This window comes from Bufo bufo, chromosome 6 (genome assembly GCF_905171765.1).
Source record: "Bufo bufo chromosome 6, aBufBuf1.1, whole genome shotgun sequence".
Taxonomy (NCBI): Eukaryota; Metazoa; Chordata; class Amphibia; order Anura; family Bufonidae; genus Bufo; species Bufo bufo.
Window position 1 is genome coordinate 328,457,528 of NC_053394.1, and position 14,583 is coordinate 328,472,110.

A 14,583-nucleotide genomic window follows, 5' to 3' on the forward strand; every position below is an offset into this window, starting at 1 on the left:
ATGCATGCAATCCGGATACAATACAGACAGAAAAAACGCACACACTGAACTCAAACGCAGAAAAAAATGGATTGAACTTGCATGCAAAATCATCAGTCTTTCCCTGAACAGACCCTTGCAAAATCCGTATCGCTCATGTGAAAGAGGCCTTGGACTACATTTACAATCCAGGATTTTGCTTGTGTAATGATGCAAATGACTGTATAAAAATATGACAAAGGGCACATGTGGTATGGTATTTTTTTTTCTGTATGTTGCCATATGGCATTCATCATGGGTACTGTATTTGTTCCATATGGGTACTGGATGAAAACAGACAGGAAAAGCTGCTTTTCTCATGGCTGCTTTTATAAAAGGTATTTTAAGTGACAACCATATGGAGGATTCTCAAAGATTTGTATACATAGACACAAGTCTTTAGTTTCTGCTGGGGGTAGGGGGGTTGATTGGCATCCATGTTGCATCTAGTGGAGCATACCATAGTTTTTTTAATTATCTAGCAGATTGTGTATAAAAGACGCCTCCATTTTTAAGAACAGCATAACGCGATATGGAACCCCCTCCCCATAGTGTAGTGTTAGCACCATGTTATGGATCAGCAGCTAATGGGACTGGTAAGAATGGTTTGGTTGTTGTTTTGGACAATGACAAAATTCCCCAAAATCTCAATGAAGGTCTGGTAGGTGGAGCCAGTGACTATTGAGAAGGTTTGACAAGAGGGAAAATGGTGTAAAGACCATGTCCACCATGTTTTCTGCTGGATAGTTGTTGGATCTGGATTCACATCCACCATGTTTTCGACTGGATAGTTGTGGGATCTGGATCCATGTCCACCATGTTTTCTGTTGGATAGTTGTGGGATCTGGAATCATTGTCGTACAAAACATTTTGTTTTAAGACCTATCCTAATGTTTGAGGAATATTAGATTAAAACGACTCTCTGGTTAAAAAAAAAAAAAAAGTACATGAAGCGGGATATGAACAGAACGGCTGCTGCCCTCATTTTCATCCTTTCAGCTTCAGATCTGACGATTCCTGGACTCCTCTTCTGTCATCCAAGAAGGGCCCCACTGCTACTCAGACTACCTGGTTCACACTGTGCATTTAGTAGTCCAAGACGGTGTTCCTCAACTCCAGTCTTCAGGGCTCACCTGCTGGTCACGATTTGAGACTATCTCACAGAATAAATACCTGGGGTAAGTCCTGATGCATTGACACTAATAGTATCACCAGCTCTATACTAAGGAAATCGTGAAAACTTGACCGTCATAAGGGGCCCTGAGGACTGGAGTTGAAGAACACTGGTCCAAGACACTTGAGCAGTTCTGACTAATCCAAGAGCAGGGCTAGACAAGCAGGAAGTGTCTCGGACCACCAATGAACAGTGTGCATTAAGTAGACTGAGGAACTATGGGGCCATCTTGAATGACAGATGAGGAGTCAGGGAATCGGCAGATCTGCTGCTGAAAAGATGAAAAGGAGGGCACCAGGTAACTTTTCTTTTCATTCCCAGTAAAGTGAATTTTTTTCTTGAGCCAGAAGATCACTTTAAAGGGAACCTGTAACCATGAAAATGCTATGTAATCTGCAGGCAGCATGTAATAGAGCAGGAGGAGCTGAGCATATTTATATATGGTTATTTTATTTGGAAAATATTGAGCATAACTTGTCATTTATTAATTTATATCTATGCTCATTCTGGGCTTTAAAGTCAAGGTGTCGGTCCTATCAGTGACTGACAGCTATCTCTGTATACACAGTTATAGGGAGAAGGCTGTCAATCACTGATAGGACCGTCTCCTGGACTCCAAACCCCAGAATGAGCAGGAATATAAATGAATAAATTACAAGTGATACTGAATCTTTTCCCACAAATATACTTATATCAATCTGCTCAGCTCCTCCTGGTCTATAACGTTAACAGCTCAGACACCATGTTCACCGTGACAGGTTCCCTTTAAGTAGAAGTGTGAGTCTGCTCTCTTCTGTTTTTCTTATGTTGTGTTTCTGTCTTGTTTTGTGTGTTTTCCCTTTCTTTTACCTCTTTACCTATGTAATATAATAGGTGAGATAAATGTAATGATTTAGACAAACTTCTGAAAAAATACATTTTGTAATTGGTCATTTGTCCTGTGCTTGTTCTCCCCTTTAAGTACATACACCCGAGTGAAGAGGTTCATTCAGGCAGATAAAGATAAGGTGAGCCGGTTTTGCGCACTTATTACTAATTCTGGATGTTGATCTTCTGTTACTGCCCTGTATTGTTCTCTTTCCATTGAAGTCCCTCATACACGTTGTGAGTCAGGCGAACATGCCGATTTGGTTCCAACCCTCCCTTGATGACAGATGTCAGGGGAGAAAAAATTGGAAAAAAAGGCATAAATCACACATTCACATATTATGTATTTATCACGAGGCTCTTAGTACATGTTTCAATCAAAAATGTATAAGCCCCCCCACCAGGTCACAGGGACCACTTTGGAGTGGGTACCTACACTAATCTGGCACAGCACCACATGGTGAATGACGCTCCTGGGTCTTGCCGCTTACAGGTGCTGTATCATGGTGGTCCCCATGTGAAATTGTGCCACATTCGTCTTGGGACTCACTCAAAAGAGACCACCTTGACGTGGTGAGTGGGCTTATGCATTTTGATCAAAATGTATACGAAGAGCCTTGTGTTCATGTTTATACCTAGCAGCCATAGGTCAATGTAAAGCATGTGGAAGTCTGATCCATGACTTTTTCTCCACAGTTGTTGCAAAAAAAGGATTGGGCTTACTGGATTTCAACATGCTCAGTCCTTTGCTCCAATAGAAGAGAATTCCCCTCTTCCCATTGAACACACATAAACAGTTAGCTCAGTATGTGAGGCAGAGTCGGGAGAAATTTTGTTGGACAGTTATTGTATGTGACCCGCCAACTTTACTCTGCCACTATTTTATTGTCAAGATGGGAAAACCTTCAAAGATAAGCTGTCACTAGACTCTTTACAGTGAAGAGGACCTGTCTCGTCTCCTGACATGTCAGGTTTAGTAACTACTTGCATTCCCCATGATATAACCATTCTGCGGCATCTATTTTTATGTCCATATATTGTGCCATTCCTCTGTTAATTCTCTTAGACATTTGCGATTAAAGGTACAAATGTGTGTGACCTTTTGGGGGGGGGGTCCTTGTACAATCTGCTGTGACTGGATAGTGTCAGACTGTGAAGGGATAAGCCCCCAACTGGTAACATCCAGCTGTACCTTTATTCATAAACTTCTAGCAGGAATAACAGAGGAAATCCACAACAGATAAGAATAAATGCTTCTTAATTGCCTTTTTATTGATGTTTTCTAAAACAGACAGGAGAGGTGACAGGTCCTCTATAAATGTATGCATCTAGGACACCCGTACACATAAGAGAAAAGTTGGCCTAACCATGGGACAGGCCAACCACCTTATGTGCATGGAGGCCTTCCGACAATCCCCTGACAGATGTGATAGATTGAAGGATCAGCTATGGTGAATTTCCACGAATCATAACCATAACCGATCCTTACGGGATCCTATTGTCTTTAGTCAGTGGCATACATAGAGCAGTAAGGGCCCCATAGCAAAGATCAAAATGGGCACCCGACACAGGACAGAAAGATTTCTGCCTAAACCCTTTTCGATGACCCTTGGGCCATTTTTCCACTGACTGACTCAGAGTCCTGACCAAGTTTTCAACTCCAGTAGAAGAGGAGATAATCCTAAGACTGGCCCCCCCCCCCCCCCTTGCCCTGGGCCCCATAGCAGTCGCATGGTCTGCCGCTATGGTAGTTACGTCCCTGTCTTTAATGCAATCTATGAAGTTTGCCCTTAAAGCAGTGCTCTTTGTGGATGTGTAGAAAATGAGAGGTATTCAGTAGATACATGATACGACCCCGGCACATATGTTACAGTAATATGTATGTCCTTTATCACTTCAGGTATTAATATTTAACCCAGCCTTTTTTAAATACATCCATGATAACTGGACCAATCATCATGGAAAGTATCCATCTACTGGAATGCTGGCGCTCTTTTTCGCATTACATATATGTGATGAGGTGAGTACATCTAATTATTAATATTACTAATTAAAGTACATAATGTATAGTCACAGACTTAAAGGGGTTTTCGGAATCCTATAACTGATGACCTATCCTGCAGATAGGTCATTAATATCTGATCGGTGAGGAATCGACACCCCCTTTCCCGACCAGCTGTTCCCTGCAGGTGCTGGAAGTAGCACTCGCACAGGAGCTGGGCTGCAGTAACCTGGCATGGCCACTACACGTTGAATGGCGCTGTGCTTCCAGCTCCGTTAATATTGCTAGTTCTGGCACCAGTGGCTGCAGGGAACCAGGGGTGCACCACCAATGAGGCCAGGTAAGGCGATCGCCTCAGACATCACCAGGTAGGGGCAAGAGGGGAGCAGCATAAGGGCCATGGGCAATGAGCACTTTCATTGTGGCAAAGGGGTTAAGTTAAGAAATTTGCATTGGGGATGGGGGTGCCGTTTAAGTTTTCGCCATAGGCAGCAGAAAGGCTAGGTGTACCCCTGCAGGGAACAGCTCATTGGCAAAGGTGCTGGGTGTTACACCGCCACAGATCAGATATGGATGACATGTCCTTGGGAAAGGTCTTCCTTAAGAGCTTGGAAAACCCTTTAAAGGCTTTCAAAAATAATCTAGCGCTACAAATGCTACAAAATAATAAAAAGCCCATACAAGCAGTGTCGGACTGGCGTGCCTAGGGCCCACCAGTAAAATTTATTTTGGGGGCCCACCGTACAGATACATTCAAATATTACCTGCTCACACAGCAGCAAGATGCTACCAGATAATTGAATATGGGGGTCCCTGCAGCAACTTTGAGAAGGTAGGTCACTGGGGAGAAGAGGACACTGGTAGCTTTCCTCTATACCTAGAAGTCATCTCAGCTCTGATCGCATCTAATGTATAATAATATACTGGGGAGTTTCTTTAAAGAGGACCTGTCACCGCTCCTGACATGTCTGTTTTTAATAGCTTCATGCATCCCCCATGTAATAACAATTCTGGAGCATCTATTCTTATGGCTCTATGTTGTGCCATTCCTCTATTATTCCTACTAGAAGTTATGAATGAATGAAAGGTCCTCTTTAATAATCTATCAAGTTTTTTCTGTGAACATAGGCTGGTTGAGGTGCTGTACATTGAATATATGTATGTAGTGCAGTAAGTCTACTGTGTTATGTGCCACTTGTGCAGGGGGCGGGAGACTAGGGACCCACCTTGCTCAGGGGCCCACCGGAGATTCACCTTTACCCCTGTGGGCCAGTCCAAGCCTGCATGCAAGCCTTTTAAATCCAATGTTTCCCCACTGGTCTGTTTACCTTGCTGAATCAATGACGTTCCACCGATATGATGGTTGTGGCCAGTGACTGACTGCAGCACACTGCTTCAGCAAAGTAAACAGGGAGCGGCAGAGGACCACTGGAGCGACCAGCAGGCAACAGTCTGTCTCAAACAGTGGAAATGGTCAAAATCAGCCCTTTTGGGTGACTTTTATTGTATATTTTTCATAAGGAGATGACTATAGTTTGCATGATCGTTTAAATAAATGCACTTGCCGCTTCTTTTGGCTATACCCCACAGTTAAAGGGGTTGTCCGGGCTACAGATATTTACCTACAGTATTCTCAGGATAGGTTATTAATATCCGATCAGTGCGGGTCCAACACCCAACGCCCCCACGATCAACTGTTCTGGGCAGCCACGGCTCCGTAAACTATACTGTATATAGATCACAGTGGGAATGCCAGGTGTCTGCCCCTAGTGTACTGATATTGATGACTTATTCTGAGGGTAGGTCATCAATATCTGTAGCCTGGACACCCCCTTTAACTACCATTAAACAGTAAAAGTTATCCACCAGATTTTCGAAGACTCCTGATATCTATGAACCTTGTACATATCTTCTTTTAGTAGCTTTGTGAATAATTGTGATACCGGGAATGATCTTGGCAGTAATTGACTTGTGTTCATTTCCGTAGATATCAGTATTTGGTTTCGGTGCAGACCAAAAAGGAAATTGGCACCACTACTGGGAAAACAACCGATTTGCAGGCGCTTTCAGATGGACTGGCGTTCACAATGCAGAATTTGAGTCAAAACTGATAGCGGCGTTAGTCCAGGAAGGAAGACTGAAATTCTACAGATAACGCACTTTTCTCTGCATTCATAAAAAGATCATGTTTTCTACTTTGTTAATATAAAAAAAACTCATGCTGTATCCTGTGACTCTCATGGTGAATTTGTGTTGCTCCATTATGAAGCAAGTACTCCTCCTGACTTCAGACAGAGAAGATATATCTTCTTGGCAAAACTATAAAAGAGAGAAATTTATTCTTACATCTGTGTCGTGGCTTTAAAGAGGACACAAAGTTTAGATGACAATTTTTGAGTATTCTTTCTTGAGCTGTTGCTCTGCTGTTCCTTCTGGAAATGTATGAATAAAATTTCAACTGGGTGTTATCATTCCTCGTGTCAATGGGGCATCTGCCAGCAAACTCTGACTACATCAAAGGGACACATTCTATTAACGTGGGGAACTATAATTCCTAGTTATTAATGTAAAAAAAGGAATTGTAAAAAATTGTAAAAAAAAAGGTAGCAGGCACTCGCTATTAACACCTGGATACACTATATTTATTATAATTGGAATTTGTTAAAAAGGTCAATAATACACAGTATACGTAAATTTCTAAAATACCATATAAGAATGATAAAAATAGAAATAAAAATAAAAAATAAAAACTTGGTATCCTTAGTTAGATCAAATGGATATAGATCAATTATGGGTAGTCACTGTATGTTTGTATAGCAATGTTAGTCACAGGTTTCAAATAATTAGCAGCAGTTTTTATAGTTCCTTAATTGCAAGGTACTCGATATGTCCCGAAATGGTCAGGTGGTTCGTACTATTGTGGGTGCGTTAACCCCTGATTTATTCCTTATGGACTGTAGACAAATATGTATAAACAGTTATACACAATTTTTTTGGTTCAAGGTAACTCACGGTTTTTGCGGGTGCCAGATTCCCGAGGAGGTGCATGGACGCGGCGTCCCGCGTGGTCTATGGCACTGGTCTTACCTCTGAATATGGCGACCCCTCTGCAGAATGTTCCGTGAGGTTGCTACTTTCTCTCGGCAGTCTTCCGTGGCAAACACTAAATGCTGGGCTGTGTTTGGACCTTGTGGGTCCGCGGTCCTCGAGGTTCCCGGCGGTGTGTACTTCCGGGTATGATAACCACCTCTCCACGTGACTTCAAACTCTGGTCATGTGACACGGAAGTTCCGTCCTTTTAAATTCGATGATAGCTTTTTTCAATATTTCAAATACGATGATAACTGCTTCGAAAATGGTTGCTGTCGGGATCCTGTTCTTTAGTGATCACGTTCGTAGACGATGGACCCTCCTTTCCCACCTCATTCCAGTCTTCTAGTTATTAATGTATTCATATATTTCCAAGAAGAACAATAGAGGGACAGTACACGCTTTTTAAAGAGAAGTGCTCAGAATTGTCATTTCATGGGGAAGAAGTGTAAAGTGGAAGATTATGTTCTAGCTGTGCATCAAAGTTGACGATGGCCCAACTTTTCTTGTCTCAAAATGAACCTCATCATAAACGGACACCTTTTATGTAATACCGTGCCCAGGATCTTGGAGGTGATACTTAGTGGCGGCATTGCACAAGTGGAATGCACATCATGCCTTACAGTCTGTGGCTGTCAGGATATGATGGGGGTTATAGTTTTACAGAGGCTGGAGATCCACGGGTTGGAGATCACTGCTATATGGACTACCACTCAGAATCCTTGTTATAGATAACACTGGTTGGACTATCATTCCCATAGTATCTGCTCTAACTACTACACCGAAGACAAATGATACAGGAAGAATGGGCAAATTTACAGGCGCTGCCGGCAAAAATGAATCCAGGTTTCCAAGATAAATAGATAGAATCTTTATTGGCAATCTGTTTCGATACCAGTCTGGTATCTTCATCAGGCCAATGGCATTTATTTATTCTGGAATCCCTGGATTTCTTTTTGCCAGCAGCGCCCATGCATTTGCCCATTTTTATTCTGTACCACTTTCTTTGACAGTGGAGGTGCCCACCAACTGCCTGGGCTAAGGTGCAGCAAGCAACTGCAGAGAAATTCTTCTACATACATGCCCAAATCAGAATGGTGCCTTGAATATGCACAACATGAGCGCATGGTAGCTACTACGCTTAGTTTTTTTAGGCTTACTGCGCTGTGTGGCACCATGTTCTTTTATATCTTCAGTGACCTGTGACAGGTGACCATCCAGGTTTTTAAAGGGACATTCCAGCAATTAAAATAGTTTTCAAATTGTCTGTTCACGAAAAAGTTTATACAATCATAATTCACCTTAAAGGGATTCTGTCATCAGAAATGAGCCCTATAAGCTAAACATATGGCGATGTCCCTTGTAAAACACAGAATCCTAAAGTGAGTTTATCAAATGCCCCTTTGGCTCTATATTCCTAAAAAAGCGGTTTATATCACCTGTCAATCACTTAAAAATGTGTCCAAGGGGACGTCTCATGGTGAAAGGTGCCCAGCTGCAGCCATGTCGTTTAGGTGCCCAGCGCCGCCTTCTCAGCTGAAATCGCCGCCCTCCCTTTCATGCGATTTGCCTACCTCATGTCATCACTGCCTCTCTAACCACCGCTCGCTTCATCCAGATCCCGCACGTGCGCACTAGGTATATCCTGATGCGCCCGTGCGGACTACTGGCAGCGGCCCCGTATAGCGAAGTGCGCATGCGCTGGCCGGCGCACTTCGCCCGAACCTCCACTGACTGCCCATCCCAGCCATCCAACCTCCTACAGCCTGGTTCAAAGCTCGCGGGATCTGGATGAAGCAGCGGTGGTTAAAGAGGCAGTGATGACGTGAGGTAGGCGGATCGCATGAAAGGGAGGGCGGCGATTTCAGCTCAGAAGGCGGCGCTGGGCACCTAAACACCATGGCTGCAGCTGGGCACCTTTCACCATGAGACGTCCCCTTGGACACATTTTTAAGTGATTGACAGGTGATATAAACCGCTTTTTTAGAAATATAGAGCCACAGGGGCATTTGATAAACTTACTTTAGGATTCTGTGTTTTACAAGGGACATCGCCATATGTTTAGCTTAGGGCTCATTTCTGATGACAGAATCCCTTTAATTAGAAATTCCTACTCTTTCTTTTCCATCCTGGCCCAGTGCTGACTCCCCGGCCATGTGCGTGAGACCTAGCGAAGACACCATCAGGTGACCAAAGTTTTTTTTTTTCTTCATTAAAGTAATGCAATGCACACCCTTTTGGTCTCCCCCTGCAGTTCGACCTCCTTCCTGCTCTGCCTCTCCCCCACCACCTTTTACATAATCACGTGAGACATGTATGGTGCAATGGACGGGGACAGCTACAGTGAGCCTAGACATACAGGGCTGTTCCATGACATTCTGGGCTGCCCCAAAACCAGAAATTCAGATGAGATGCAGGCTGGCACTGGAGCCAAGAAGTATAATGTAAAAACCTGAAAAAGTGCAGGTAAAAGATTCTATGGCGGTTAAAGGGTTGTTCCACCAACATCATTTATCACCTATGTACAGCACTAACGCGCTTAGAATTTGTGATAACATAACAAAGAACCCAGTGTTCACCAGTTTAATCCCTGTCGCTGCGAACGCTGTGCTCTGGTCTTCCCCACCACTCTTTTTCCCTTTTGGGTATCCACTGAAGCCAATAACTGGCCTTGGTGATCTTGTGCTGTATACAGCAGAGGCCGCGAATTGGCTGCAGTGGTCACTTGGGGGATACAGCACGGAACCACTGGAGTTATGTGAACAAAGGGGAGGACCAGCATTACACAAAATACACCCACATAGTTGTCTGAATGAGACTTAAAGGGGCTGTCTCATCTCACTGTTGCTAAGGCAAGATGGGATTAAGCCCCGTCCACCATGTGGCCAGGAAATGGCAGAGCAGGCCAGTGCACCTTTGTTTCCCTAGCTCTGTGCACTGCAATGAAAGCTCCGAAACAGAGGAGCACTGACCCATTCTGCGGTTTCCAGGCCACCTGGTGGATGGGGCTTAGTCAAGGGCGAGATGAGAGGACTCCTGTTAGGGTTGGTTCGATTTAAATCTGCTACAGGTTCCAGTACAGGCAGTTTTTCTGCCATATTTGTGTTGTGTGTTTTGCAGCAGATTACACACTTCGTAATACCATCTCTGTATGCAAAGAAGTATCTGCCAAGAAAGAGAACCAGCTCACCAGCGGCACCTAGTGAAAGAGGTTCCCTATTAGTTAAGGTCAAGGATTCCAGCTGTAGATATCTGTTTTGGGGTGCTTACCCCTCATCAGTACGTGGTAGGATTCTGACCAGTCCTGTATGGAGACTTACTGGAAGTACTCCATGGTATGCAGCAACAGACATGTGAACCTAGCCTAATAGTAAAGTCCAGTTTACATGTTAAATTGCTGTATGTGTGGCGGGCGCGGTCGGAGAGCACGCCACACACGCTAGTGGTCCCTTTAAGGTGTTGTGAGAGTTTTTGTCATGACGCCAGTTGCATTTTAGCAATGAGGGACTCAGTGCCCCTAAGTAGATGGTGGTGGTGGTACCCAGGTGTAGGAATGCAGGAGTGGTATAAGGGTTGCCTATAATGTCCCATTAGGTGTTGTGGCTGTGCACGTGTCACAGTTCTCCTACCTGGATATCTTGGAACCCCGGGCGTAGTCGCCCTCTGCAGAGCAAAGGATGGTTTTGAAGGGGATGAAGAGAATGAATTGAGTCCAGACTTTGTATATAGGTGATAACAGCTTTACTTGAATAAACGTGCATCAGAGAAACAACCGTCCAACGTTATCTTGGTAACCAGCAGGCTTAAATTCTGGCAGGCAAACACGTTTGGCTCTGCTACATCTGTCCCTTTCTTTGGCTCTGATGTGCTAACTGGATTAAATAGAAACTTTTCCTTTCTGCTGTACTTAGCCCTCTGTAGTCTGACTCTGTCTTTTATCTCTTTGTCTTTATCTTGGTATCTTTATCTTTATCTTTGTCTCTGTATCTTTATTCCTGGGAATCCTTACCCTCGACTCTGGAGGCCTTTAGCTTAGGCCTCAGGGCCCAGCAGAGCAGACAGTGCTCTGCTGGCTGGAACACAGCCTTCCCCTGGCCGGGGGTACACTCAACTAACTCTAACTAACGCCTCCCTTTCTAGAGAGGACTAGAATGGATAGAAGGTTCCACTCTAGGAAAACTAGCTCTGCCATTGCTGCTAAACCAGGCACATTACATGTTAACATAACATTTCCATAGAATTGAAATACACATTGTGTAGGATCTGAAATAAATGCACATGATGACACAGGGTTAATCACAAATGATAGTAGCGGGCACAAAGAGGTGGTAATACCACTCTGGGGCAAGCGATGCCTGATGCAGGTGCACATCTGAACTGCAGGGTTTGTGCCCTCATGAATTGCAGGAAGGCAGTTCTGTAATAACACATTAATATACACGACTTGAATTTAAATGATTTTTTTTATGTGGGTGAATACTTGGATGTGCAGCGTACTCAAGTTGTGTGCAATAGGTGTTTCTGGGTGATGTAGTGCAATAGACACTAACCTGGTACGGCTGACTCTCTGCAAGGGCAGGTATAGGTAGAAATAGTTTGTGACGCCAGTGCCAAGTAAACGGTGGCACGCTGTTTGCGGATGCAGGAATAATTTGAGGAAACGTGGTCTTAAAACAGAACTCCAACTTTAGTAGTTTTGCAAGCAGAGACAATATAGGAAATGCAGTTCCTAAGCATACAGTCGATTTTGCAATTCGGTCGATGCAGGCAATTCAGTTATAGCAGGGTAATTACAGAGTGTTGAACACAGGACTTGCAGCACAGGAGCTTGCACTCTAATTCTGTCTGATCCTGGAATACAGCAATTCTTCACCAAGGCCCATTAACCTAATTCTGGCTTTATATCCTTGGCTATGGCTTTTATAAGTACCTCCTCTGTCTTTCTGAGTACCTCTGTCTTTCCTGATCTTTGCCTCTGTCTCTATCAGCTTCTGGAAACTTCCTCAGGTTCTTGATTTAACATATTCCTGTTTCTGCATATGGGAATTCAGGAGGGAATCTTCTCCTGGACAGCAGGCTTCAGGCCGGGACTTGTCTCAGACATTGTCTAATCTCCAACTGTAGATTACAGACACTAGACTCCGTCTGCCTTGCACTTCCCTGTCTGGGCCTTTTATAAACTAGGGCTCCCTAGCTCCCTCTATGGACTAGAAGCTGGAATGACACCCCTGCAGGCCTGTACATGCAAGTTTCACAGTAACAGGGAAATACATAACATTAAATTACATGACATTTTATAAAACTGACATATAACAACTTCCCCATAATTAGGAGGGACGACAGCACACCAAGTGACACTTTGGTAGTGACGGGTATTACAGTTCCCGTACACTACATACCCCACTGCTTTAAGCTGAGTACGACCTCGTACTCCATCATGGGTCGCCCAACTGGAATCTCTACCTGAAATAGAAAATAGAGACATGCAGGCATACATACATGTAATTCATCTGCATTTACATTTACATCAGGTCCAATTGGCAAAAGTGAAGGGTAGTGACAAGGGGCGTCGTTCTCTTCTCTCAGGATAGTGAATGGAACGGGGGCGCTGACCTGGCACAGCGTAACATTATAACCAGGATAGTCCATGACAATGAATAAGTCCATAATAGAACAGCAAAATAACGGTATAAAAGTTCTTGGAGGCTCAAATAACAAACATGAGTCCGTACCCAGGTTATTTCTTATTAATCACAGAGGCTCTCATGCGGTGGAGTCCATCTCTGGGCACATTACTTTTAAAAGAATAAGAATCTCAGAGGCTCAGGTACTTTTGAGTCTGTCTCCGGGCACGGTTCCTTAGTATGAAGTTGCACAATAAAAGGACAGCAAAGACAAGTGCTGTAATACCCCTGATCAACCTGAAAAGGGGGTGAAGGGTAAAAGGTGCAACTAAAGGAACAGGCACAACTTGGCGTGGGGTAACAAAAGCAGGCAGGAGGTCCTGGAAACAAACGTGGCCTTGCTGACTTTGTGATTTCAGTGGTCAACACCTACCACTGAGCCGTGGACAAACTGGCAGCCGCAACAAAGGACCAGAAACATAGGACTCCTGTCCTGAAAGGGTTAACATCACTTCTGATGAAATCAATCAAAGGCCTAGCAGGCTGATTCACAGTGAAATATTGTAATCACTTGGCTCCGCTGGCAAGTACCGTCTGTAGTAGTCCTCTACAGGAGGATGTGCCCACATAACTGTATCAGGGGGCAGCTGTAAGGTAAAGGGGCCCCTAATAGGTATTGGCCCCATAGGCCTAGGGGTGAACCCTCTGATGGACCGTGCCGGCCCTGGCATGATCACTGCAGGGTGTGATGGGCTTGGTACCGCCGCAGCAAGCGGTCCGGTGCTCTGTGTGCAGCAGTTTACGGCAATCGCGGGTCCGGTCTGGGGCACTGACGGAGCGGTGGCAACAGAAGGCGGTTTACGGGTGGTGACAGGCACCCTTACCTCATCCTTCCTCGGCGGTGTCTGGATCCTGGCGGTGTACCTCTTGCGCAACTCCCGCAACTTCTCCTCCAGCTGGACGATCTGCTCACCGATGCTCTCTGTGTCGGAGTCGCTGTCCTCTGCGGGCGCCGCCGGCGCAGGTACAGTCACCGATGACGCGGACTCGGCCTCTGCAGGTTCTGGCGATGCGTCTGGTCTCCGTCCCATCCGGATGTTTTCAAAGGTAGCACTAAGTCCTTTTAACTGCTCCAGCTCCGATATTGTCTTCTCCCGACGAGGCAGCTCGGGGGAAGGATAGGGGCTCACCCATTTTTCCAACACGGTTGGCTGCCAGAAGACGTTTGGCCCAATGAAGGAGCTCCGCTCCTGAAAGGCGTGATGGGCCGGCTCTGGAGAGCGTTCCGGTTCCCGCTCGCAGCCAGAGTAGTCTTCTCCTTCTTCTGCCTCCCAGTCCTCAGGAGCTCGCTTGGGACGGGTCACGGCAGTTGCATAAGGGCCACGTAGGCTCTCGGCAGGGGTGTACTCCACTTCCTCTCCCTCGCGGAGGCTGTGCTGGTACGAAGGGAGGTAGTCTCTTTTGACAGACCTTCGATTAACATAGAGGTCTCTGCCAGTTAGATAGTCCTGGATAAACCCGTAGCCACGGGATTTGTCAAATGACAGCACCACTCCCTTTCTCCTTTCCAGGCGGGGTTGGGTGTGCGTATGCTTCTCATGTATTGTCTTAGTTAGTTCTTCATAGAGGATTTTAGTCTTTGTATTCCGCTTTATAGCGGCCTCTCGGATCTCCGCCATCAGGGAGGACCATTTAAAAGATGGTTGGAAAAAGTCCCTCCATGAGCCATAGTAGGGCTCGGGTTCTTTCTCCCTTGGGCGGCAGGCGGGTTGCTCCGGTCCCGGAGCGTAGGCCGGTGGAGCCTCCTC

General features: G+C 45.1%; 1 protein-coding gene across 2 annotated transcripts in view; it reads left to right on the forward strand.

Moving 5' to 3' along the window:
- LOC121003173 (CMP-N-acetylneuraminate-beta-galactosamide-alpha-2,3-sialyltransferase 2-like) overlaps nucleotides 1–6,436 on the forward strand; it is a 74,785-nt gene extending 68,349 nt beyond the window's left edge. For both annotated transcript variants that reach the window (XM_040434804.1, XM_040434805.1), the window contains 3 exons: nucleotides 2,154–2,199; nucleotides 3,960–4,079; nucleotides 6,049–6,436. In XM_040434804.1, the coding sequence (XP_040290738.1) occupies nucleotides 2,154–2,199; nucleotides 3,960–4,079; nucleotides 6,049–6,216 (334 nt within the window). In that variant the 3' untranslated portion in view covers nucleotides 6,217–6,436. The remainder of the gene's footprint in view (nucleotides 1–2,153; nucleotides 2,200–3,959; nucleotides 4,080–6,048) is intronic.
- Nucleotides 6,437–14,583: the final 8,147 nt, after the last annotated feature.